This window comes from Macrotis lagotis, chromosome 5 (assembly GCF_037893015.1).
Source record: "Macrotis lagotis isolate mMagLag1 chromosome 5, bilby.v1.9.chrom.fasta, whole genome shotgun sequence".
Lineage (NCBI taxonomy): Eukaryota > Metazoa > Chordata > Mammalia > Peramelemorphia > Peramelidae > Macrotis > Macrotis lagotis.
The window spans coordinates 191,492,273-191,517,735 of NC_133662.1; the positions used below are offsets into that span (position 1 = coordinate 191,492,273).

The 25,463-nt window shown below is 38.8% G+C and overlaps 1 protein-coding gene and 1 non-coding gene across 2 annotated transcripts in view; one reads left to right on the forward strand and one right to left on the reverse strand.

Annotated features, from left to right (window-relative positions):
- Positions 1-24,545, reverse strand: part of F11R (F11 receptor) — a 29,118-nt gene extending 4,573 nt beyond the window's left edge. Inside the window, exon 1 of the mRNA XM_074188121.1 lies at positions 24,386-24,545. Coding sequence (XP_074044222.1) covers positions 24,386-24,443 — 58 coding nt within the window. The 5' untranslated portion in view covers positions 24,444-24,545. The remainder of the gene's footprint in view (positions 1-24,385) is intronic.
- LOC141490346 (U6atac minor spliceosomal RNA) lies at positions 11,927-12,051 on the forward strand. Its single transcript, XR_012469183.1, has one exon. It is a non-coding gene; the product is annotated as a U6atac minor spliceosomal RNA (small nuclear RNA).
- Positions 24,546-25,463: the final 918 nt, after the last annotated feature.

Genomic DNA, 25,463 nt, shown 5'->3' on the forward strand with positions numbered 1-25,463 from the left:
AGATTCTATCCCTTTCTCTTTCATTTTCTAAGTCTTACAGCAACCATTTTCATTAGGAAATTATCCCTAAACTTAAATATTTCCTACAATTTTAGGTCAATTCTTCCCTCAGTGAAGATAGAAAAACAGCTTTTCACAAAATGTCTTTCATTTGTAATTTGTCTCCCTATGACAGCAAAAATTCAAATGAATGATTACCCAGGCACCATCTCTTAAATGACATTTGATTAGCTCCAAGACTGCTTAAGTAATTAACTCAATTAAATACTGTAGGTGGAGTCAATATGGCTAGAAGAAGAGACAGTAAAACTGAACTCTTCCACCAAACTTCGTGCACACACACTTAGAAAATGCACTGAGACTGAATTCCAACTAGGAATTACAGTGAGTCATTTTGCCTGGACTGGGTGACTTGGGGAGATAAAGAGGTCTGTGGATCCTTGGGGTCAGGGTCTGGTCAGGAGGGAGCCAAGTGCTCCAGGACTCCAGGAATTGCCCAGGGAAACTGAAGGAGGGAGTGTGATTCTGATCCCAGGATCAGTGAGGGGATTCAGTTCTGACTTCTATGAAACTCAAAACCTGTAGTTCAATGGCTCTGAACCTACAGAGCCTCTCAATGGGCTAATAATGGTTCAGTCGAATAGCAGTCTACCTAAACCCGGTTCAGGCACTTAAGAGTTCAAACCAAGAGGAAATGAGGATTCATCCACAATCGTCACTTTTGACACTCCAAAAGCTTACAGGTCCCAGCCTGAGCTGCGAAAATAGCCAAAAGAAAGAAGAGAATAGAAGCTCAGAGCAGATATTCACCCCACCTCACCCAAAAGTGTTTAGAGATCAGCTTAAACATTAAGTCTTAAATCAGGAAATAGACTGGAAGAATAAACAAAAAAAGGAACTCCACTAGAAAAAGTTATTATAATGACAAGAGAAACTCAAGACAAAAACCCACAATAATTTCCTAAAGTTCTAGTTCAATCTATCTTACCCCATTCCTACCTTTTGAGAAGGCAGGAAAAAACAAAATCATTGCAAATATGTATAGCCAAGCAAAACAATTAACCATATCAGAAAGGAAGAAAAAAAAAGAAAATAAATATCAATTTGTATTCTAAATCCATCAGCTCTCCATCTAGAGATGGATAGCATGTTTTATCATGAGTCTTTTGGAATTATGATTGGTCCGTGTTTCTCAGATTGAATTAGAACTATAGAAAACAGAGCCAAGATGGCAGCATACTAGGAAACAGTACAGCCAAACTTCTCTCCAAATATATGTAGAAAATGTATTAGACCAAATCTTGATATGGAAATCCATCAAGATTTTGGCCTGGTACATTTTCTAGTCCAAGTGAGTTGTTTTTTGAGCCCAGCTCCACATAGGGAGATGGAGACTTGCTGACATTGGCCACAAGATCTCACCAGGAGGACATGTCCAACATGTCCAGGGCAAAGTCATAACACCAAAGCAAGGTCTCAGATCCATACCAGGGCATCACCAAATTCACACTGAAGTACCTCAAGAAAGCTGAATTTGAAGATAAAATATGGAGTAAAAATGGAGTCAATAGAAAAAAGGGAAATGTAATGGGAGAAAGAAAAAGGAGAGGGGAGGGACAGGGGGAAGGGGGGGATGTGAGTGATGGAGGAGAGGATGGACCATGGGGGGAGAGTGGTCAGATATAACACATTTTCTTTTTTACTTCTTGCAAGGGGCTGGGATTGGAAGGCCTGTCCGGGACCATAGGGCCAGGTGGATGCTAGGCCTAAGGGGTGGTATGGGAGCTCAGGACCTCTTGCCCCCAGGGCCGAGGATCTGTCTGCTGCACCACTCAGCTACCCTACAGCAGAGTCAGAGTGAAAGAAGAGAGAAAATATAGTTCATGGTAGTGGAGAAATACAAAAGGAGGGAGTTGCAGTCAGCAATGGCCAACGGTGGAAAAATATGGAAGTAACTTTTGCAATGGACTTATAAAGAATGTGATCCACCTGTGACAGAGTTGGTGGTGTTGGAACACAGACTGAAGCACATTTTTAATTATTATTATTTTTTGGGGGGGTGCAGGGCAAATGGGGCTGGGTGGCCTGCCTGGGGCCGCATAGAAGGGTGATCGTTGGGTGTCTGAGGCCAAACTTGGACCCAGGTGCTCCTGGCTCAAGGGCCAGTGCTCTGTCCGCCACCCAGCCGCCCCTACTATTATCACTATTTTATTTCATTTTAGGTCTTTTTTTTTCTTTTTTTGGTTTTTGCAAGGCAGTGGGGTTGAGGTGGCTTGCATGACACATGGCTGGGTGATTGTTGGGTGTACAGGGCCAGATATGGGCTTGGGTGCTCCGGGCTCCAGGGCTGGTGCTCCGTCCACTGTACCACCTGTCCATACGTACAATTATTACTATTACTATATCTATATTACTATTACTATTACAACTATTACTATTACTATTATTTTTTTAATTTTAATTTTAATTTTTTTCTCTCCCCTTTATCGCTCAAGCGAGTCTGTATTTTTTGGGGGAGGCGGTATTGTTTACTCTTAAACAAGGATATTTTATTAATGTATAAAAATTATTGGTACAAAATGAGAATAAATAAATATTAAATTCAAAACTAAAAAAAAAGAAAGCTAAAAAAATGAAATGAGAGCACTAAAGGAAAAAATTGGATAGGAAATGAGAACTATGGAAGAAAGAACTGGAAAAGGGATCAACATCTTGGCACAAAAGATACAAAACCTTGCACATAAAACACACCTTCTGAAAATTAGAATGGATTAAATAGAACCCAATAACTCCATGAGATAACAAGAATATTTAACAAAGTCAAAAGACTGAACATATAGAAGAAAATAAAAACAACTGAAAAATAGATTAAGGAGAAAAAAATTTCAGAATCAGTGCATTATCTAAATAACATGACTAAAAATAGGGGGTTAAACATCCTAAAGAAAAGTCTGACTATCTCAATAGGTACAAAAGAAACTTTTGACAAAATATAACATCCATTCCTATTAAAAACACTTAAAATGACAAATAGCATCCAACTAAAAGCAAGAGTATCCTTAATCTATAATGGGGATAAGTTAGAAGTCTTTCCAAAAGGATCAGCGGTAAAGCAAAAATATCCATTATTACCATTATTATTCAATATTATTCTGGAAATGTTAGCTATAGCAATAAGACAAGAAAAAGAAATGAAAGAAATTAAAATAGGTAATGAAGATGCAAAATTATCACTCTTTGCATATGAGTGCCTAGAGAATTCAAGAAAATAAACTAAAAGATTAGTTGTAATAAAAAAGATTAGTTGTAATAATCAGCAAGGTTGAAGGATATAAAGTAAACCCAGAGAAATCCTTAGTATTTCTATATATATCACCCACAAAATCCAGCAGCAAGAGAAAGAAAGAAAAAAAATTCCATTTAAAATAACTGCAGAGATTATAAAATATTTGGGAGTCTATCTGCCAAGACAAACCCAGGGACTAGATGAACATAATTATAAAACACCTTTCATACATTTCAGATCTAAAGTACTAGAGAAATATAAATTCCATAGGTAGCCAAAGCAATATAATGAAAATATCAATTCAACTAAATTTACTTATTCATTTACAATACCAAATCACCAAAAATTATTTCTAGAGCTAGAGAAAAGCGCAATTCATTTAGAAGAATAAAAGATCAAGAATATCAAGGGAATATGTGAAGAAGTGATTTAGTACCAAATCTCAAACTGTATTACAAAATAGTAATCATGACACATTCTGGTACTGGTGGTAGGTTCAGTGGCACAGATTAGGTACATAATATACAGCAATGACCATAGTAATCTAGTGTTTGACAATACCAAATATCCAAGATTTGGGGGCAAGAAATCACTACCACTCAAAAATTGCAGGGAAAACTGGAAAGCAGTTCGGCAGAAAATAGGTACAGATCAACACCTCACATGTTATACTAAGATAAGATCAAAATGGGTACATGATTTAGACATAAAGACATAATATTAGACATAATATTATGGGGTGGCTAGGTGGTGCAGTGGATAGAACATTGGCCCTGGAGTCAGGAATACCTGAGTTCAAATCAGGCCTCAGACATTTAATAATTACCTAGCTATGTGGCCTTGGGCAAGCCACTTAACCCCATCTGCCTTGCAAAAACCTAAATAAATAAATAAATAGTAATATTATAAGCAAAGAGGGGAGCATGGAATATTTTACTTGTCATATTTATCGGTAAAGGAAACAATGTATGACCAAAGAAGAGAAAGAAAACATTACAGGATATTAAATAGATGATCTTAATTATATCAAATTAAAAAGGTTTTGCAAAAGAAAAATCAAAGCTACCAAGATAAGAAGGGAAGCAGGTAACTGGAAAAAAAATTTACAAGTTAGGTCTCATTTCTCAAATATATAGAGGATTATGTCAATTTTGTAGGAATATGAATCATTTCCCAATTTACAAATGGTCAAAGGATATGTAGGCAGTTTTCCGATGAAGAAATCAAAGCTATATATACATATGAAAAAATGCTCTAAATCACTATTGATCAGAGAAATGAAAAATTAAGACAATTCTGTGGTACCATTTCACATCTATCAAATGTGTTATGGCCAAAAAAAAAGGAAAATGACAAATGCTGGAGGGGATACAGAAAAAATAGGACACAAATGCACTGCCAGTGGAGTTGTAAAGTGATCCAACTATTGTAGAGAGCAATTTAGAACTATGCCAAAGGCCTACAAATTGTGTATACACTTTGGTCAGCACTATCATTACTAGGTCTGTACCACAAAAAAGATAAAAGAAAAAGGAAAAAACCTATAAATACAAAAATATTTATACCTGTTCTCTTTGTGGTAGCAAAGAATTGGAAATTGAGGGGATGCCCATTAACTGGGGAATAGTTGAACAAATTGTGGTATTAATTGTGATGGAATATTACTGTGCGATAAGAAATGATAAGCAGGATGCTTCAGAAAAACTTGGAAAGACTTATTATAACTGATGTAAAGTGAAATAAGCAGAACAAGAACAATATACACAGTAACAGCAATGTTGTACAATGATCATCTGTAAATAATTAACCTATTCTCAGCAACAGAATCACCCAAATCAATTCTGAAGGACTGAATTAGAAAAATACTATCCACTTCCAGAAAAAGAACTGATGATGCATGACTACAGATTGAAGCATACAGTTTATAACTTACTTTATTACTCTTGTTTTTTGTTTTCTTTTGCAACATAGCTAATGTGAAAATGTTTTTGTGTGACACATGTATAATGTATATCAAATTGCTTGCCTTCTAAATGAGGGGAAGGGGAGAGAGGGAAGAAGAGAATTGAGAACTCAAAATTTTTAAAAATGAAAAAAAAATTTGTTTATGTATAAATGACAAAAAAAAAGATTAATTGCCTAGGTTTCTTAGAAGTGGAAGGCAAGATGGGGAAATAACCTACCATTTATCTCACGAAAAAAATCTCAAAATGAAAATTCCAAGGAACAGCAGAGTCAAGATTCAGAGTTTCCATGTCATAGAAAGACTGCAAGCAGCAAGAAGAAAAGAAAAAGAATTCAAGCACTGAGGAAACAGAGTCGGGCTCACTCATGACAGCAGCCATCATTATATAAAGGAGAAGCAAACTTGGAATACATTATTCCAGGAAGCAAAGGATGAGGACCAAGAATAATTTTCCTAACAAAAGTGAGAATATTAGAAAATAGACTTTAAATAAAATAAAGGATTTCTAAGAATTCCTGATGAAAAGATCAGTGCTGTGAAAACATTTTAAAATTCAAACCCAGACATGAAGAGCAACTTAAGAAGGTAAATATTAATGAACAATGATAAAGGACTAAACAAGGATAAAATAGATAATGATTCTGAGGGGAGTAGAGCTAAGATGATAGCATAAAGACAGGTACTCTCCCAAGGTCTTTCCCCAAGCCACTATAAATACTGACTCTAAAAAATGACTGCAAAAAAATTCTAGTGGAGGAACCCTCAGAAAGATAGAGGAAAACAATTTTTCAGCCAAGACATCTTGGAAGATTGGCAGGAAGGGTCAGCTGCACTAGGGTGAAAGAGAAACAGGGCAGCAGGGGTCACTTTGGAGTGACCAGTGCCAGTAATCCAGGGACAAAGAGCAGAGTGACTGTGTCAGTGTCAGCATGGCAGTTTCCAGATTTCTCAGTCCAAAGACTGTCAAGGACAACTTGGAAGATCAGCGGGAAAACTCTGCTGCATCAAGGTGAAATTGTACCACACACAGTTCAGTACAGATCTCAGCAGTGTAGATTCAATCAAGCCTTGGGAGCCAATGAATCAGCAGCAGCAGCTGCTTCCAGAGAGCTCTCAGTCCACTGACAGTAAGGGAATCAGAAGTAAATTTTGTTATTATTGAGGCAGGACTCTTGCTTTTCTCATAGTCAGATCTGGGTAGCACTCTTGGGTCCCAGTTCCAATAAGAGAAGCAGAAGCACCACAGAGCTTACTGCCCCAAAGGAGGAGGGACCCTCCTCACAGTTCCAGGGCAGAAAGGAGTGTTTGTGCTCACCCACAGACCAGAACACAGATCACGAAAGGAGTCATAACATCTTCCTTACAGCAAAAGGCCTTGGAAGAATTGAAAACCTGTAGGTTCCTAGAAGTATCTCTGGAAACAGATACAAAAACGTTTGGGATAGTATGTTCTCCAGTCTAGAAGCAGAGCCCCACTTTAAGCAAATGAGAAAAAAAAAATCAATCACATAGAGTCACTATGGGAATAAGGAAGACCAAAATACATTCCTAGAAGATGATAAAAATCAAAGCTTCTGTATCCAAAGCCTTCAAGAAAAATATGAATTGATCTCAGGTCATGGAAGAACTCAAAAAGACTTTTGAAAATCAAATAAGGAAGGTAGAGGAAAAACTGGAAAATAGAAATGTGATGCAGGAAAAACATGAAAACTGAGTTAGCAGCTTGGTGAAGAAGTTACAAAAAACCCTGACGAAAATAATATCTTAAAAACTCAACTGGGTCAAATAGGAAAAGTAGTCCAAAAAAACCAAGGAAGAGAAGAATGCCATAAAAAAAGTAGAATTGGGTAAATGGAAAAGGGAATACAAAAGCTCACTGAAGAAAATAATTCCTTAAAATATAGAATGAAGCAAAAGGAAACTGATGACTTTGGAAGAAATCAAGAAACAATAAAACAAAAACAAAAGAATGAAAAACTAGAAGAAAATATGAAATATCTCTTGGAAAAACTGACTTGGAAAACTGATCCAGAAGAGAATTTAAAAATTATTGGACTACCTGAAAGTAAGTTAGATCCAAAAAAAAGAGCCTAGACATAATTTTTTTAATTTATTGTTTTTTTAAAAAAGAAAGATTTTATTTATTTTGAATTTGACAATTTTCCCCCTAATCTTATGTCCCTCCCCCACCCCCACAGAAGGAAGTCTGTTAGTCTTTACATTGTTTACATGGTATACATTGATCTAAGTTGAATGTGATGAGAAAGAAATCATATCCTTAAAGAAGAAAAATAAAGTATGAGATAGCAAAATTACATTAAGATAATGATTTTTTTTAAATTAAAGGTAATAGTCTTTGGTCTTTGTTCAAACTCCACAATTCTTTCTCTGGATACAGATAGTATTCTCCACTGCAGATACCCCAAAATTGTCCCTGATTGTTGCACTGATGGAATGAGCAAGTCCATTAAGTTTGATCAACACCACCATGTTGCTGTTAGGGTATACAATGTTCTTCTGGTTCTGCTCATCTTGCTCAGCATCAGTTCATGCAAATCCTTCCAGGCTTCCCTGAATTCCCATCCCTCCTGGTTTCTAATAGTACAGTAGTATTCCATCATATACATATATCTCAGTTTATTAAGCCATTCTCCAATTGAAGGACATTTACTTGATTTCCAATTCTTTGCCAACACAAACATGAATATTTTTCCTAAATGTCATTTTTTCAAGAAATTATCAAGAAAAACTAGAGACTGAAAGAATTCATCTATCACCTCCTGAAAGAGATCCCAAAATGAAAACTGCCAGGAATATTATAGCCAAATTTTAGAACTTCCAAGTCAAGGAGAAAAATACCGAAAGCAACCAGAAAGAAACATGATATTGTGGATCCTCAGTCTGGATAACACAAGATTTAGCAATTTCTACATTTAGGGATGATATTCCGGGAGGCAAAAGAACATGAATAACAACCAAGAATCAATTACATTAAAAATGAACAAACTCTTTCAGGAGAAAAGATGGACATTCAATGAAATAGGGGACTTTCAACTTTCCTGATAAACAATCAGAGTTGAACAGGAAATCTGATCTGCAAATATGAGATTTAAAGTGAAACATTAAAAAGACAAACAGAAAAGGCAAATCATAAGGAACTGAATAATGCTGAATTGCCTTTATTCCTGCATGGGAAAAGGTACTGATAACTCATATGAACTTTTTCATTTATCAGAGTAATTAGAAGGAGCAAATATAGAAAAGGTATGAGTTGAGTATGAAGGAATTATATATTAAAAATATGGAATTACCATCAATTGGAGAATAGCTAAACAAGTTATGGTACATGAATACTATGGAATACTATTGTTTTATAAGAAATCATAAGTGGTCAGACTTTAGAGAAGCATGGAATGACTTACGGGATCTGATGCTGAGCAAAAGGAGTAGAGCCAAGAAAACAATGTACACATCAACAACATTAGGATATGAACAACCTTGATGGAAGCAATTTCTCGTTAGTCCAGAGAGCTAGGACAATTGTATTTGACTGGTTATGGACTACATTATCCCCAATCAGAGGAAGAAAACAAAACAAAACACACAGAAAAAAAACAACCTTTCTGAATCTGATGAACAATTTATAAAAATTATCTCTTATGTATCTCTCTCCCTTAATCCTAATTCCTCAAATCAAAAATTACTAATTTGTAAATATGTTTAACAAAATATGTATGTAAAATGCTAACCAGACTGTTCCCTGCTGAGGGGATGGGGATGGGAGGGAAGTATGGAGAGAAATTTTGTAACTTGTAAATATGCATGTACAGATGAATGAAAATAAGTTTTTAAAAAAAGAAAAAATATGTAATTAATAATGTATATCAAATGGACTGAGGAAAAGGGAAAGGGGAGATAGAATGAGATAAGATATTTTCACATGAAAGAGGTAAGAAAAAGTGTCTACATTGGAAGAAGGAGGGAGGGGGAGGAATGAGTGAGTCTTACTTTTATTGGATTGGCTCAGAGGGAATAATATATACACTCAATATAGAAATCTATAGAAATCTATCTTACCCTAAAGGAAAGTAAGGAGGGGAAAAGGACAGATGAAAAAGGAGGAGGGGAGATGATGGAAGGGAGGCAAGAGTCAAATACAAAATACTTTTGAGGAGGGACAGGAGGGAGAGAATGGAATAAATGGGGGCAATGGAAGGAAATACAATTAGCAATAATAATGGTGAGAGAAAAGTATTGAAACAAGTTTCTCTCATAAAGACCTCATTTCTCAAACACAGACAACTGCATCAAATTTGTCCAATGGGTTATGAAACCATGCCTACCCCTTAACCTAGCAGTGCCATTCCTAGATCTTTATTCCAGAAGAGATGAAAAACAGGAAAGAAAAGGAAGTGTATGTATAAGGATATTTATAGCAGCTCTTTTCTAGTGGCAAGGGACTGGAGGTTGAGGGGATGCCTATCAGTTGGGGAATGACTGAATCAATTGTAGTATGTGGAATGCTATTTTGTTACAAGAAATGATGAACAGGATGTTCTCAATAAAAAAAAACTTACATGAAAGGATGCAATAGAAAATGTATTGTAAACAAAGTAACAATACCATAGGATAATCAGCTGTGAATGACTTACCTTTTCTCAGCAATGCTGTTTCCCAAGACAACTCTGAAGGACTTATGATAAAGAATACTATATCCTGGGGGCAGCTAGGTGGCACAGTAGATAGAACACTGGCTCTAAAGTTAGGAGGACCCAAGTTCAAATCCAGACTCAGACATTTAATAATTACTTAGCTGTGTGGCCTTGGGCAAGTCACCTAACCCCATTTGCCTTGCAAAAAAAACCCTAAAAAAAAGTTCTTAAATATAAGAGATGGCAAAATTAAAAAAAATAAAAAAATAAACTTAAAAAAGATTATCAGATTGTTTTCTGGGGGGAGGGGAGAAGGGGGAGTGTAAAATTCAAAACCTTACCAAAAAATGATACGCAGGAACTATTATTGAATATAATTGGAAGACAAATAAAATATTTATATAATTTTTTAAAAAGAATTTCTGATGGGGCGGCTAGGTGGCGTAGTGGATAAAGCACCGGCCCTGGAGTCAGGAGTACCTGGGTTCAAATCCAGTCTCAGACACTTAATAATTACCTAGCCCTGTGGCCTTGGGCAAGCCACTTAACCCCGTTTGCCTTGCAAAAACCTAAAAAAAAAAAAGAATTTCTGCTCTTTCTTAAAGATAGAGTAGTGACATTTCTGGTTTTAAACATTAGGATTAAACTGCTCTAACCGTTTGTTTAGAACTTATTTTCTTTCCCCTAAAACTCTCCCTCCTGCCAAGCTGCTTTCTTACTGCTGAGAGAACTACTATCCTCCCTTAGGTCCTATGCATGCAACCGTAGTATCATCTTTGACTCCTCACTTTCTCAACAGCCCCATAAAATCTATGACCAAGGCTTTTCCAGTTCACTTTTGAAGCATTTCTCAAATATACCTCCTTCTCTCCTCTGACATTGCTAGTGAAGTCACTCTTCACCTCACATTTTGATTACTCCAATAGGCTGATGTTTGCTTCGCCTGACCCAAGTCTATCTCCACTGGAATCCATCTTCTGTTCAGCTACTTCTAAATCCAAAGTCTCAAAGATGTCAACTACTTATCACCTCCCAAGGTTAAATATGAAATCCTTTAGCTTTTAAAGCCCTTCACAACCTGGTCCCCATCTTTCCAGTCTCCGTACATTTTACTCCCCTTTCACAAACTCTACAACCAATGACATTGGTCTCCTTCCTTAGACATCAGATGTCATCTCCCAACAGTGCCCGTCTTGTTCCTTCCTCCTTTCCATCCTTAGTTCCACACCTGACTTCTGTAGTTTTCTTCAAGTCTCAGTTAAATGTTAACAAAAAACCTTTGTATCCCCCTTATTGTTAGTGCCTTCTCTCAAAAATTATCTACAATTTATTCTGTATTTAACTTCTGTGTTATATATTGTCTCCCCTATTAAATTGTGAGCTCCTTGAGAGAGCAGGGGCTCTTTTTTGCCTTTCTCTACTGCTGAGCCAAGTCCTAGCCCAGGGTGAATAATATAGTTAATAAATTCTTCATGACTTGCCTAAGAGAGTCACCTAGATACAAAATCGTTAAGTGACTTGCCTAGGACCACACAGTCAATATATATATATATATCACAGGTGGGACTTGAACTGAGGTTCTCCTGATTTAGAGACTGACTCTCTTTCCAGTATGTCAAGCTCTTCTAATACAAAATAATCACAAGGTATTTTTCGGAGGGGCAGGGCAGTAATAGCATAATGGCAATATCAAAACATGTTTTTATTTCCTTTCACAGCAGAAATAAAGACAAAGAGATGAAGTGACTAGTCTGAGGTCATCCAGTAGAAAGGACTGTAACCTGGGTCTTCTGACTCAAACTAGAGTTCATTAGTAGAATAGATGACTTAAATTAAGTCTAAGCTTTTCATTAAGAAAGTACTTTACATTCTCTGCCAAGATTACGTGATTCATCATTTTTTAGTCATCACAACATAGTTCTCCTCTCAACTATGCTATAAATATGTACTTAAATGGTAAGCATGACCTTATTTCCTTCCCATTTCAATCCCTTCAACTATTGCAGAATCTAATGTAGATGGGTGTTATATGAAAGGAAAGAAGGTTAGCACTCCCTTTGATAAGGATGGAAGAGGTCCTAGTGGCCTTTACAGCACATATACAGTTAAGGCATTGCCACCTACTCTGCAGCATCTAACCATGTTTTAGAACCTTCTCAGTTAATAGAGCAGGTAGAAGGAGCTTTTATAGTTGAAGCACAGGAGAAAGCTGAATTTGAAGATAAAATATGGTGTAAAAATGGAGTCAATAGAAAAAGAGGAAATATAATGGAAGAAAGAAAAAAGGAGAGGGGGAATAGGCCAAGATATTTCATATAATAAGATTTTTCTTTGTTACAATGAGATATTGCAATGATATGGAAGGGGGGAAGGCAAGGGGGAAATGAGGGGAATCTTTGTTCTCATCAGAGGTGGTTAGGAGAGGAAACAGCATATAGACTCAATGGGGTATAGGCATCTGGAGTAAGAAAGGGGGGACAGGGGGAAGGGGGTGATGTGAGTGATGGAGGAGAGGGTGGACCATGGGGGGAGAGTGGTCAAATATAACACATTTTCTTTTTTACTTCTTGCAAGGGGCTGGGATTGGAAGGCCTGTCCGGGACCATAGAGCCAGGTGGATGCTGGGCCTAAGAGGTGGTAGGGGGCCTCGGGGCCTCTTGGCCCCAGGACCAGGGATCTGTCTGCTGCGCCACTCAGCTACCCTACAGGAGAGTCAGAGTGAAAGGAGACAGAAAATATAGTACGTGGTAGTGGAGAAATACGAAAGGAGGGAGTTGCGATCAGCAATGGCAACGGTGGAAAAATATGGAAGTAACTTTTGTGATGGACTTTTCATAAAGAATGTGATCCACCTGTGACATAGTTGTTGGTGTTGGAACAAAGACTCAAGCACATTTTTTATTATTATTATTTTTTTTTTGGGGGGGTGCAGGGCAAATGGGGCTGGGTGGCCTGCCTGGGGCCACATAGTAGGGTGATCACTGGGTGTCTGAGGCTGGATTTGGACCCAGGTGCTCCTGGCTCAAGGGCCAATGTTCTGTCGGCCACCCAGCTGCCCCTACTATTATTACTATTTTATTTTATTTTGGGTCTTTTGGGGGGGTTTTGCAGGGCAGTGGGGTTGGGGTGGCTTGCATGACACATGGCTGGGTGATTGTTGGGTGTATGGGGCCGGATATGGGCTTGGGTGCTCCTGGCTCCAGGGTTGGTGCTCTGTCCATTGCGCCACCTGGCCATACCTACAATTATTACCATTTTTTAAAAATTTTAATTTTTTTCTCTCCCCTTTACTTTATCGCTCAAGGGAGCCTATATTTTTTTGGGGGGAGGGGGTATTTTGTTTGCTCTTAAACAAGAATATTTTATTAATGTATAAAAAGCATTATTTGTAAAAAAAAAATGTTCATACCCTTTAATTCAGCATACCACTCCTTGGTCTATACCCTGAAGAGATGATGAAAAAAGGGTAAAAACATCACTTGTACAAAAATATTCATAGCAGCCCTGTTTATGGTGGCAAATAATTGGATATCAAGTAAATGTCCTTCAATTGGGGAATGGCTTAGCATACTGTGGTATATGTATGGAACACTATTGTTCTATTAGAAACCAGGAGGGATGGGAATTCAGGGAAGCCTGAATTTGCAGGAACTGATGCTGTGTGAGATGAGCAGAACCAGAAAAAAACCACTATACATCCAAACAGCAACATGAGGGCAATGATCAACCTTGATGGACTTGCTCATTCCATCAGTGCAACAATCAGGGACAATTTGGGGCTGTCTGCAATGGAGAATACCATCTGTATGCAGAGAAAGAACTGCGGAGTTTGAACTAAGTCCAAGGACTATTACCTTAAATTTAGGAAAAAAAACCCTGATATCTTACTGTCTGATCTTGCTATCTCTTACACTTCTTCCTTAAGGATATCATTTCTCTCTAATCACACTCAATTTGGATCAATGTTTACCATGGAAACAATGTAAAGACTGACAAACTGCCTTCTGTGAGGGTGGGGGGTGGGGGGGAGGGAAGTAAGATTAGGGGAAAAATTGTAAAACTCAAAATGAATAAAATCTTTAATAAAAAAAATTAAGAATGTAGATGGAAAGCTAACTCAGGACAGGCTTAACAAACTGCAGAATCAACCAATGTATCTTACAGAAGCTTCTATACCCTCTGATTCCTGGTATCCATTTGTAATATGTATGAATATACTCTTCCCTTGTAAATAATCCCTGAAAATATGTGCAAAGGAAGGGTGAATACTTAAAAGTATTTCATGATAGTAGAAGTGACAGTTAAAGTGGACAAGTTTTTAAAGATCAAAGGAGAAAAATATCAGGCTTCCATCACCATAACCACAAGTCAAGACATTTAAAGGGTAGAAATGAATTCAATACCTGGTACACTTTCCCTTTTCTGTAAGTCTGTAGAATAACTCTAGTTTCTAGGAGGTTGATTGGGCCAATCAACCAAGCAAGCATTTATTAAATAGATAGAGTACTGGAACTGGAGCCACAAAGACCTGGGTTCAGATCCAGTCTCAGTCACTTACTAGTTGTGTGACCCTGGGCAAGGCACTTAACCCTGTTTAACTCAGTTTCCTCAGTTGTCAAATGAGCTAGAGAAGGAAAAGCAGACCACTTCAATATCTTTGCCAAGAAAAAACCCCAAATGAAGTCATGAAGAGTCAGACTGGACTGAAACAACTGAACAACAAGAAAACAAGTTTGCAATTGGGAAGAGAAAAATAAAGACAGTCCATGCTCTCAAATAATTTACATTCAAAGGTAGGAGGCAACATAGAAATCTATAGGTATAATTGTTAATATATAAAGCAGACACAAGGAAACAATAGAGAAAGAAATTAGCACTTGGGAGGAGCAGAGAGTTGCAGTTCATGACACTTGAGGGAAGCCTTAAAGGAAACTGGAGATTCCAAAAAGCAGAGGTGAGATGCCTCAAAGAGATCACTGATACAGAGCTAGAAGAAACTATGGAAGCCATCTGCAGGTAAGGGGGAAGAATTCTAAGCATAGGGGAAAGACAGCACAAAGGTAGTAACAGGAGGCAGACCAGGATGGCAGGCCTATATACTATATGGAGAAAAATGATGTATATGAAGTCTAGAAAAGTAGGGCTGGGCCAGGCTGTCAAGAACTTTAAACACTAAAGTGAAGAGCTATATTTGAACCTAAGAGTTACTGAGACCACTGAAATTTCCTGAGTGGGGAAAAAAAGGAAAAGGTGACATGGTCAGACATACACCATAAGAAAATTACTTAGGCCACCATATGAAAGATAAAATGGAGTTGGGAATGAATTGAAGTTGGGAGATCAATTAGGAAGATCTTGTAATATAACAACTGAGAGTAGAGAAGGGGTATATTCATAAGATGTGGAGAAAGAAACTTTTTTGGCAACTATTTGGATAAGTGAGATGACCCAGAGTGAAGAATGGCAGATGGCATCAAGGTTGTGAACCAGTATAACTGAAAGGAAGGTCGTGCTTTCAACAGGAATAGGAAAATTCAGAAGAGGTGTAAGTTTTAAAATAAAGATAATGGGTTGATTAATATGGAAATATGTTGAACAAGATTGTACATGTTCAACCTATATCAGATTGCTTGCTTCCATGGAGAAGGGGGAAGGAAAGGAGGGTGATAGAAAAATTGCAAAAACTTGCAAAAGGATAATAAAGGTTGAAAACTATCTTTGCATGTTAATTGGACAAAAATAACATTTAATTTTTTTTTTGCAAGACAATGGGGTTAAGTGGCTTGCCCAAGGCCACACAGCCAGGTAATTATTAAGTGTCTGAGGCCGCATTTGAACTCAGATACTCCTGACTCCAGGGCCAGTGCTCTATCCACTAGGCCACCTAGTGGCCCCTAAATTTAAAATTTTTTAAAAGAATACAATTTCAAGGCAGCTAGGTGGCGCAGTGGATAGAGCACCAGCCCTGTGTCACCTCAGTTCAAATCTGGCCTCAGACACTTAATTATCTGGCTGAGTGGCCTTGGGCAAGCCACTTAACCCTATTCCCTTTCAAAAACCTAAAAAACAAACAAAAAAAGAATGCAAAGTGAAAAAAAAAGAAAGATAGTTAAATTCAGCATTGGACATTGAATTTGAGATACTTAGGGATTTTTTAACTCAAACTGTCCAAAGGGCAGCTGGTGAAGCAGAACTGATGTTCAGGAGAGAAACTAGGATTGTATATGGATTTGAGAATTTCAGTCTGGTTATCTTACAGACCATTGAAAAATATCTCTTAAAGTGTGTGTGTGTGTGTGTGTGTGTGTGTGTGTGTGTGTGTGTCTGTATAAGTATCATAAAATTTCTGACAGTCCATTCAAAGATATAAAATCGGAAGGGAAGAAGGGGATCATTCATTCCAAAGTGTCCCAAACAGAACAGAAGGTGGAAAGAACTGAGCTGATCCCCATCATAGCAGTGGAAACATACCCATCAATAGTTCTCTGGTTAACTGTTTTACCTTAGTTGACTGTGTATATACATTTGCTTATCTATTAGTCCACAAGTTCTGAGGAAGGACAAAAACAAGCTTATTCCTCTATATCTTCTTCTCACTCTTCTCACTGACTAGTGTACATAGTCAATGGTTAACAACTAATTGAAGTGACACAATTTCATTTTTTATTTTATTTTATTTTATTTAGGTTTTTGCAAGGCAAACAGGGTTTTAAGTGGCTTGCCCAAGGCCACACAGCTAGGTAATTATTAAATGTCTGAGCCCAGATTTGAACTCAGTTACTCCTGACTCCAGGGCCGGTGCTCTATCCACTGAGCCATCTAACTGCCCCCTTAAGTGACACAATTTCCTAGATAAAACTTTGTTATTTTTATATAGTGAAGGTTAGAAAAAAGGATTATAATAATAGGTAAATTCAGAACTGGGGGGAGATGCTTTGGGGTAATTCCCAAAGACCAACTCCAAGTTCAGTAAGCATTTTAACAATGAAATAAAGGTTCAAAGAAAAAGTCTGGACACTACCCGTACTCCCCTGAAGTTTATCATAATAGAATCTTTCTTGCATTTTCACTTCCTCTTATTATTCAAATTCCTTCCTCTTATGAAATTCCACTCTTTATAGATACTACATATTCATGTTGCTGGGCATAACAACAACAAACAACAGTATAAAACAATACCTCAAATGTTGACTTTCAGTTTCTAAATTTCTAAGTCTCTAAAATTATTAAACAGAGCACTGTATCCTATTCTGGGCTGAATTTTTACAAATTAACCACATTAACTTTGACCCAGTCTTACTCCTATAAACAGAATGATTAGAAGGTTCTAGACTATTAAATTAATGAAACATAATTTTGTTTATTTTTCTATTCCCAAGGAGGAGAGGATATAAAAAGAGAGTAGACCCTAAAAAAAGTGATTATAAAGATTATAAAGAAAAGTAGCATGGGTATCTGTGAATTGAGAAAAAAGAGGAGAGGAACAATTAATGACTCTGAGAGGTAGAACTGCAAAGTGGCTAAAAAGCCAGGCTCAGAGTAAGGAAAACCAGGGTTCAAATCTTGTCTCAGAAACATTAACTGTGTGACCCTGAACAAGTCAATTAATTCTCCAGGAAACTCTTTAGGATGAGAAGTACCAATATGCATTGGTAGTTTTCTGAACCAATTAAATCATAAATTCAACAAAGGAAAAAAGTATCAATGTTGAGTTATATTACTTAACTTTGCTTTGATTTTATATAACTAGAGATAGGCAAATAGAATTATTTTGTCTGAGGACCTTATTGCCATGAAATAGCAATCATAAATCTACCAAGATTAAATCCAGGGACTAAAATGCTGACCAGAGCCAAAAGTCTGTGATTATCCTAGGAAGAAAATATACCTTTTTGAAGCAATCTTAATAAAGGCAGACTGGAGGGGCCAAACTAAAAAGAGGGCTTATGTCTTTAGGCATCAAGCTGGACCATTTGAGAGGGTTTTTTTGGAGGGGGGTTTCGAAAAGCAATGGGATTAAGTGACTTGCCCAAGTCCAGGCAGTTAAGTGTCTGAGGCCACATTTGAACTCAGGTCCTCCTGACCCCAGAGCCATGCAGTGGGCCACCCAGATGCCTGTAGTCTGGACCATTTGAAACCAATATAGATTCATGAAACAGTAAGGACAAAATTTTAGTATGATGATTTCTCACAACTCATTTTTATAAATATTGTAAACAATTATGCTTGTATTATAAGAAAATCTTCCTATATTCATTTTCATAATGAATAAGCAGTGGTAAGGGGAAAATTCAGGTAAAAATATGAGTGTTTGGGAGAAAAAAAAGAATGTAAATGAAGCTAAAGCTCTAAAGGACTCTAGTTCTTTAAACTAGCTAACATTATTATCTGTAAGGTTAAAGAGTAATAAACTGCCAAGGCAAAAATAGTCTAGAACCAGATTTGATATTAGTAAATCAAGTAGACCCTGGCTTGCAGGGTGGTATTATTTAGAAGCTGTTCTTGGAAAAGTTAAAAAAAGACTTCAGGGGCTGCTAGGTGGTGCAGTGGACAGAGCACCGGCCCTGGAGTCAAAAATCTAGTCTACTTGAGTTCAAATCTAGCCTCAGACACTTAATAATTACCTAGCTGTGTGGCCTTGGGCAAGCCACTTAACCCCATTGCCTTGCAAAAACTAAAAAGAAAAAAAAAGACTTGGGTGGGGAAACAAAGGGAATAGGAAGTATACAAAGCAGGGATCAAGGGATACAAGTTAAAAAAACAAAACAAAAAAAATCAGAGAGGAAATAGTGGATGAGAATGAGACCAAATAACAATTAAGATTAGAGTGTGTAGGGGGTGGCTAGGTGGTGCAGTGAATAGAGCACTGGCCTTGGAGTCGGGAGTACATGAGTTCAAATCCAGCCTCACACTTAATAATTACCTAGCTGTGTGGCCTTGGGCAAGCCACTTAACCCCATTTCCTTGCAGAAAAAAAAAATTAGTGTGTATACAAGTCTAGTAAATGAAACAGAGAGAAAGTAAGAGCCAGAGAGCAAGATAACATGGGTTTGAAAAGTTCTTAGCAGAAATTTCAAGAAGATCAATATTGCTGGGATCTGAACCTATGGTTTTTACCTTCTATCATGTCTTTCTGTTCTTCTCCTACCTTCCCAGGAGTCTTAATTATACTGCAAAAATATTTTTCTTTAAAACCAGGCTTAGCCCTTCCAATTGTGCCAGAAGGGTCTGATGCTAACAGGTACTCTCCAAAAAAACAAGGAAGGTATAGGGCAGGGCTGGGTAGGAATGAATATCATGAGAAAACTCATGCCTGCCAACATGCTGGGCTGTCTAAGCTGTCTTTGGCTGCATACTAAGTGACATAGGAGCTGGCATGATACAAGGTCGATGGCAAAGAAGGGTAGTAGCAGCAAAATTAGAGTTTTCACTTGCACTCTCCATCCCACCCTCTTGGTGGAATTTCCAGTTCTACCTGCTCAGCCCCTCCTCCCTGGGGTTTAGGACAGACCTGTCCAGGCATCAAGACAAGAGAACCCGCCCAGGACTCAGTCCTGGGGCCTGACGCCATACTTCCTGTTTGTCCCTGCCCCTCCCCAACCTACCACATCATCCCACCCTCCCCCTTTACTAAACAGATTACCTAAACTGGACTTTAGACAGAAACCTCACTTATCAGGGAGTCACAGGCAGAATTCCCAGGGAAGGCTAGTTTTAGTTCATGACTGTTCCTGGGGCTGGCCACTCAGCTATCACATGGTTCCTGACCAAGATCAGTCAGACATTGAATCTGAGAGCTGAAAAAGGCCTTAGAGGTTATCTAGTCCAACTTTCTACTCAATGCAAGAAACCCCTCTGTGAAGATGACCATTCAGGTTTTGTTCAAACTTCTGGAAAGTAAACAGATTCTATAGTCAGATCTAAATCCTTATAACTCCCCAATTCCTCTGTTTATGAGGGAAGTGATTTTGATCTTTAACTTATGACATGTTATCCATTTCCTAAAACCATCACTACAAGGTGATGTGATAGAAGAGGTATCAAACTTATTATGTTGTCCACAAAGCAAGTACAAACATGAGAAAGGATATAGATTGACTGTACACTGCCTCTTGGGCTCAGCTGTCTGCGGGTTAAGGAAAGGGGGGGGATAGTTCTATCATCAAAGATCTCAGTCCAAAACACAACCTTTATTTAGCTATAGTCCAAATGCCTAAAATAGACTGTTCACACTGAAAACTCCTAACAAGACAGAGCTTAAAAAGCTAATTCCAATTTGAGCCCAACTGGACAGCCCCAGAGCATGAGGAAAACTGGAAACTGGAACAAAAAAACAGAATAAAGGCACCAGGGAAAAACAGAAAGAAAAGAAAAGCCAGAAGGAAAGGGTGGCAGTGAAGAAAATGCTGGACCTGGAGTTAGGAAGACTTGAGTTCAAATCCAGCCTCCAACAAGTGAATTAGCTCTGTGACTCTGGACAAATCACTTAACCTGCTTGTCTCAGTTTCCTCAATTACAAAATGTAAGCAACTACTTCCCAGGGCTCTTCTGAAGAACAAAAGAGATAATATTTGTAAAGCTCCTGACCTACAGTAGGTGCTGTTTCCTTATTTTCTTATTACTTGCCACAGGTTTTAAGGAAATTTTTGCCAAGGATATGCCAAAAGTGAATGGGAGAATGAAGAAGGGAGGAAGAGAACTAATTCACCTCCCCAGACCTTCATTCCTAGTTAATCTGTTGGCATCTGTGTCCTGTCTCCTCCCACTCAAGGAAAAAGTTCAGAGCAGGATAGGGCCCCCCCCCACATCTCCAAGTAGGAAAAAAGCAATGAAGCTAATGAACCATTAACCCTATCTCTCATCTTATAGCCAGCCAGTAAGAATGACCAGGAGAACCCATCTGTAGCCTAAAAACATTCCATAACAATTACATGGAATTCAGGAAATAAGGCCAAAAAAATCATATCCAGAACAGGAAACATGTCAACACAGCTAACAGAGGACCTGGGCAGCAAGCCCTCTACCTGAAATGCCAGGAAACAGAAAACTATCTATCTATTCCAGTTTGGACAGGTCCTAGAGTTTCAGTCCAAGTTCTTTCAAGCCCCATATTATCTACAATCCCTTAAATCCCACAAAACATTCTCCCATTAAAAATTATACCAGAAATTCAGAGGTCATTCTATCCAATTTCTAGGCAGAACTTCCCCTAGGCTAGCCCAGCCTACTGGGGTCTCTCCTGTGTTCAGAGAACTCCTAGAAAGGAGATTCTAACAACCTTATCTGGTCACCAGTTCTGCTAGTTCACAGCCCCCACTTTCTCCATCTCTAGCCCCCAATCTTCCTGTTACTGTAATCTCCAAACTTTCCTTCTAATTTGGTCCTCTGAGGAAATGAGAATAGCAGGTGCCCTTCCTCCATTTAATAAACACAAAGAAACTTCCCAGACTGAAATTCAGCAGACATTTATTAAGTCCCTGCTGTAAATAAATAATATAGCACAAATAACAACACAATTCCTATACTTCAAACGGCTAGCAATTTAAGAGACTTGGGCAAGCTTATTATCTTCTCCACTTGCTCCAGAGGACTATTACATTTTTGTGGTTGTATTACCAGTGACTAGTATAGTATCTTATATATAATAGGCAATTAATAAATATTGGTTGAATTATCCACTGTTGAATTTCAACTCCTTCCTTGACCTTCTCATAGAACCCTGCTCTTTTCAAAACCTTAGGTCCAGATAAACCCATAATAGGAACCTCCAAGAACTCATCTTTGACAATTTAAGGTGAAGGCATGGGTTAAAGAATGAGGAAATAAAAGCCAACACAGGCCTGAGGAGATGCTTGAAGCAATCAAAATAGAGAAGCAGTCAAACACCAGACTAAAAACCCAGGAAGCATCCCTATTTTCTGCATCTTACCAGAGAAGAGTTAGAAATAAATAAATATATATAATTTCCCCTTCTGCTTCACCCATTAAATATCCATTGAAGCTCTCCCCAGACTGATTTCAAACAGTCATCGCATTATTCCGCCAAGTCCATTTCAGGAACCTAAGTTAAAAAAAAAAGTCTAATTCTGAGGCTGTGATCCTCTAATAATACTATCTTACATTTACACCTAAATATTATCTTATTTCATCCCACCTCCAATCTGTGAGGTAGGACAGAATCATGTCTGAGTTTCATTATTTTTTTTTTAAAGTTAAGTGATTTACTCAAGGATCCTAGTCTCCTGACTCTTAGTCCTATTCAGTTTCACTATCCTCTGAACATGTTCTGTTCTCAACTATACCCCTCAATTTTAAGGTCCCTTTACCTCATCCATTACCTTGAAGATCCTCAGACTACAATAGCTCTTTCTCTGTTCTTCAGTCCACCTTAATTCATTTTACATCAATTGACTTAAGATCTCCCAGATTTCTCTGAAACTATTTTTTTCATAATTTCTAATGGCACAATAATATTCCCTTATATTCATATATTTTAAGTGCTGAGCATTCCTTTAGTTTCTGGTTCTTTGCAAAATTAATAAGAAGAGGTGCCATATTTTTGACCATGAGTCCATGTTTTCCTTCTTTCATCTTACTAGGTTAATAAATAACCTGACTACAAGGTTTAATACAGTACTACCCAACTTGGGTCAAAATGCCTAGGCATCCCCAAAAGATGTAAAAGAAACTAGAGGGAAAGAACAGGAAAAAATGAGGCCTGTTCGTTTTAGCAGAACAATAATCAAATACTATTCTACAAGACTTGGGATGGAAAATACCATGTATATCCAGAGAAGGAACTGTGGAGTTTAAATGAAGATCAAAGCTAACTATCTTCAATTTTTAAAAGTTATCTCATGGGGGCAGCTAGGTAGTATAGGGGATAGAGCACCAGCCCAATCCAGCCTCAGACACTCAATAATTTCCTAGCTGTGTGACTGTGGGCAAGTCACTTAAGCCCATTGTCTTAAATAAATAAAAGTTTTTTAAAACAGTTATCTTATGTATCATGTTTATTTTTCCCTCTCTACTGCTTTTTTCCCATTTTGATTTGATTCTTCTTTCACATGATTAATATGGATCTATGTTTAGATTGGTTATACCTATATACGTGGTTTCTGGGAAAGCAATCTAATAAAAAAAGGAAGAAAAATGTGAAACTCAAAACTTTGCAAAAAAAAATTATTGAAAACCACCATTGCATGTAGTTGAAAAAAATAAATAACCATTTTTTAAAAAAATACGAGTCTGTGATTCAGTCACTTTTGACCCCTTAACTTTTGACTGCCTAGACAAAGAGGAAGGCTAGAGTGTCAGGTTGCCTTTGGTCATTCAGAGAAGACATTTTGTCTGAAAGGGCTCCTTCAAATTCTTGAATTTTAAGTTATGGCACAAGAAACTTTGCAAAACCAATCCAATTCTAAGGTATAATCAGAGGAAATGAAAAAAAGGAAAAGGAAAAAGAAAAAAAGGAAATGAAAGGGAAACCAAAGGGAAAGGGGAGAAAAATGAGAGAAGGAAAAAAAACCAAAATCATAGACTGTTTACAACCACCACCACCACCACAGACACTCAGATAAGACAGATAAATATTTAGATCATTCTAACACCAAGACCTTTTTTCACACATAAGATACAGGTACATAGATACAGACTAACCAGTACACAGACTAAGAGAAAGGGACACAGCAAAGGGCTAGGCCCCACCAAGTGTTTCCCATTGTTCCAGAGGAAAGAGTTTGAAAGAAACAAAAACTCTGACCCTAGGGTGGAGGAAGGGCAGAGTACTTCTGAGCTGGGAAAAAAAAAGTCCGCCCAATCCACAAACACCTCCCCCCTCCCCAAGGGAAGGGTCAGTGAGTCAACAACAAAGATAAAGTTCTCCCAAGGTGGAACAGTAGGAGAGAAACCTAGGCAAGCTCCGCCTAGTAATGGAATTCCAAATTTCAACTTTAACCCAACTTGGAGAATTAAGTGGCCCCCAGAAGCAATAACCGTGACTTTCAAATGGTGAAGGCACTAAAGGAGAGGGGGGAGGGAAGGCGCATTCCCATGAAATCGGGCAGCGGGCTAAAGAAAAGATCTCCTCAGCAACAGGGCAGAAATCTTGGCCCCCTCCTCCCAGTCTCCCCAGCCAGGTGGTGGGAAGACACAATGCTCGTGTGCCACAGAGCCCTCTCACAGGGCGAGTGGCACAACTCCCTGTGTATGCAGGCTATGTCTGGGGCTGTGCACGTATGTATGCATGTATGCATGTATGTGCGTGGGGGCAAAGGGAGGGGAGAGGCAGAAGGAGAGTGAACAAGGGAACAAAGCCCTTAGTGGGGCTGCAGATGGGGGGACGGGGGTGGGAACTGGACTGGGCATTCTGGGGGAGGGGCCAGAACACTTTCCTAGGAGGGGGCAGAGCCTGGGAGAGGGTGGAGCGCCCGACCCCCCATCCTACCCGCAAGGATCCTCCACAAAGCCCAGCACACTCACATAGGCTCGCCGCCGTTACGAAAAGGAGAAGGTGCCTGTGCCCGACCCGCTCCGCCATCCCGATCCCGGTCCTGGTCCCGGTCCCGGTCCCGGTCCCGATCCGATCTCCGATCGCCGCCCGGAGCCTGCGAGCCGCCTCTTCTCCAAGCGCCGCGCCCGCACTGAAGCGCGGCCACCAGGTGGGATCCCGCCCCCCACTTCCCGCCCCTCCCGATTGGCTGACGCTCCTCCCCGCTACAGCTTGATTGGTGGGCAGAGCTGCCTCGGACCCTGAGTGACTCACCGCGGCCAGGTGCGACCCCACCCAGGACGAACTTCCCTAAGGATGGGCACCGGGCCAAGACCGCTACTTTGCTGGTTGGTGTAAGCGAACGTCACTCCTTCTGACTAACTCGGAGCCTTCTCCAGGTGAGGGCCAATCCGACTAGATGGTATTCCTGTTGGCTGGGAAGAGGCGGGGCGATTTAGCTAAGGTTTCAGGTGAGAAGGTAGGGGAGGAGCCCCAGCTCCGGGAATTCTCTAGGTGACGTCCCTGGAGGACCGGGCACCTCCTAGATACTGCACAAAAAAACCCTTCGACCGTGAGAAGGCTGTTTTCATTACCGGTCTATTCTGTAGAACCTCTAGAAGGTCGTTCTTCATTCAAAGCAATTATTTTATTATTTATTATTATTATTTTATTCATTTTATTCATTTTATCACACTCTTCATAGGACCTCTTCCAAACCTTTTCTCTTCAAGTTCCCAAATTCACCTTTGTTCCCATGGCTCTCAGCAGCTCAGCGCTTCTTGGTCATACAGCTCTAGCTCTCAACTCTGCCCTCTTCTGTCACTCTCCGAGACCCATCCTACATCCTTGAGGTATGAACTTCAGTTTTCTGACCCTTACCTTCCTCTTCTATAAAGTACGGAAGTTCAGTCAAATCTCTCGAGTTCACTTGTAAGCTCTAATGCTGCTACTTAATGTGTTTTTCCCATTTTGATTTGATTCTTTTTTCACACGATTAATATGGATCTATGTTTAGATTGGTTATACTTGTTATTAGATGGCTTCTAATAAAAAAAGGAAGAAACTCTG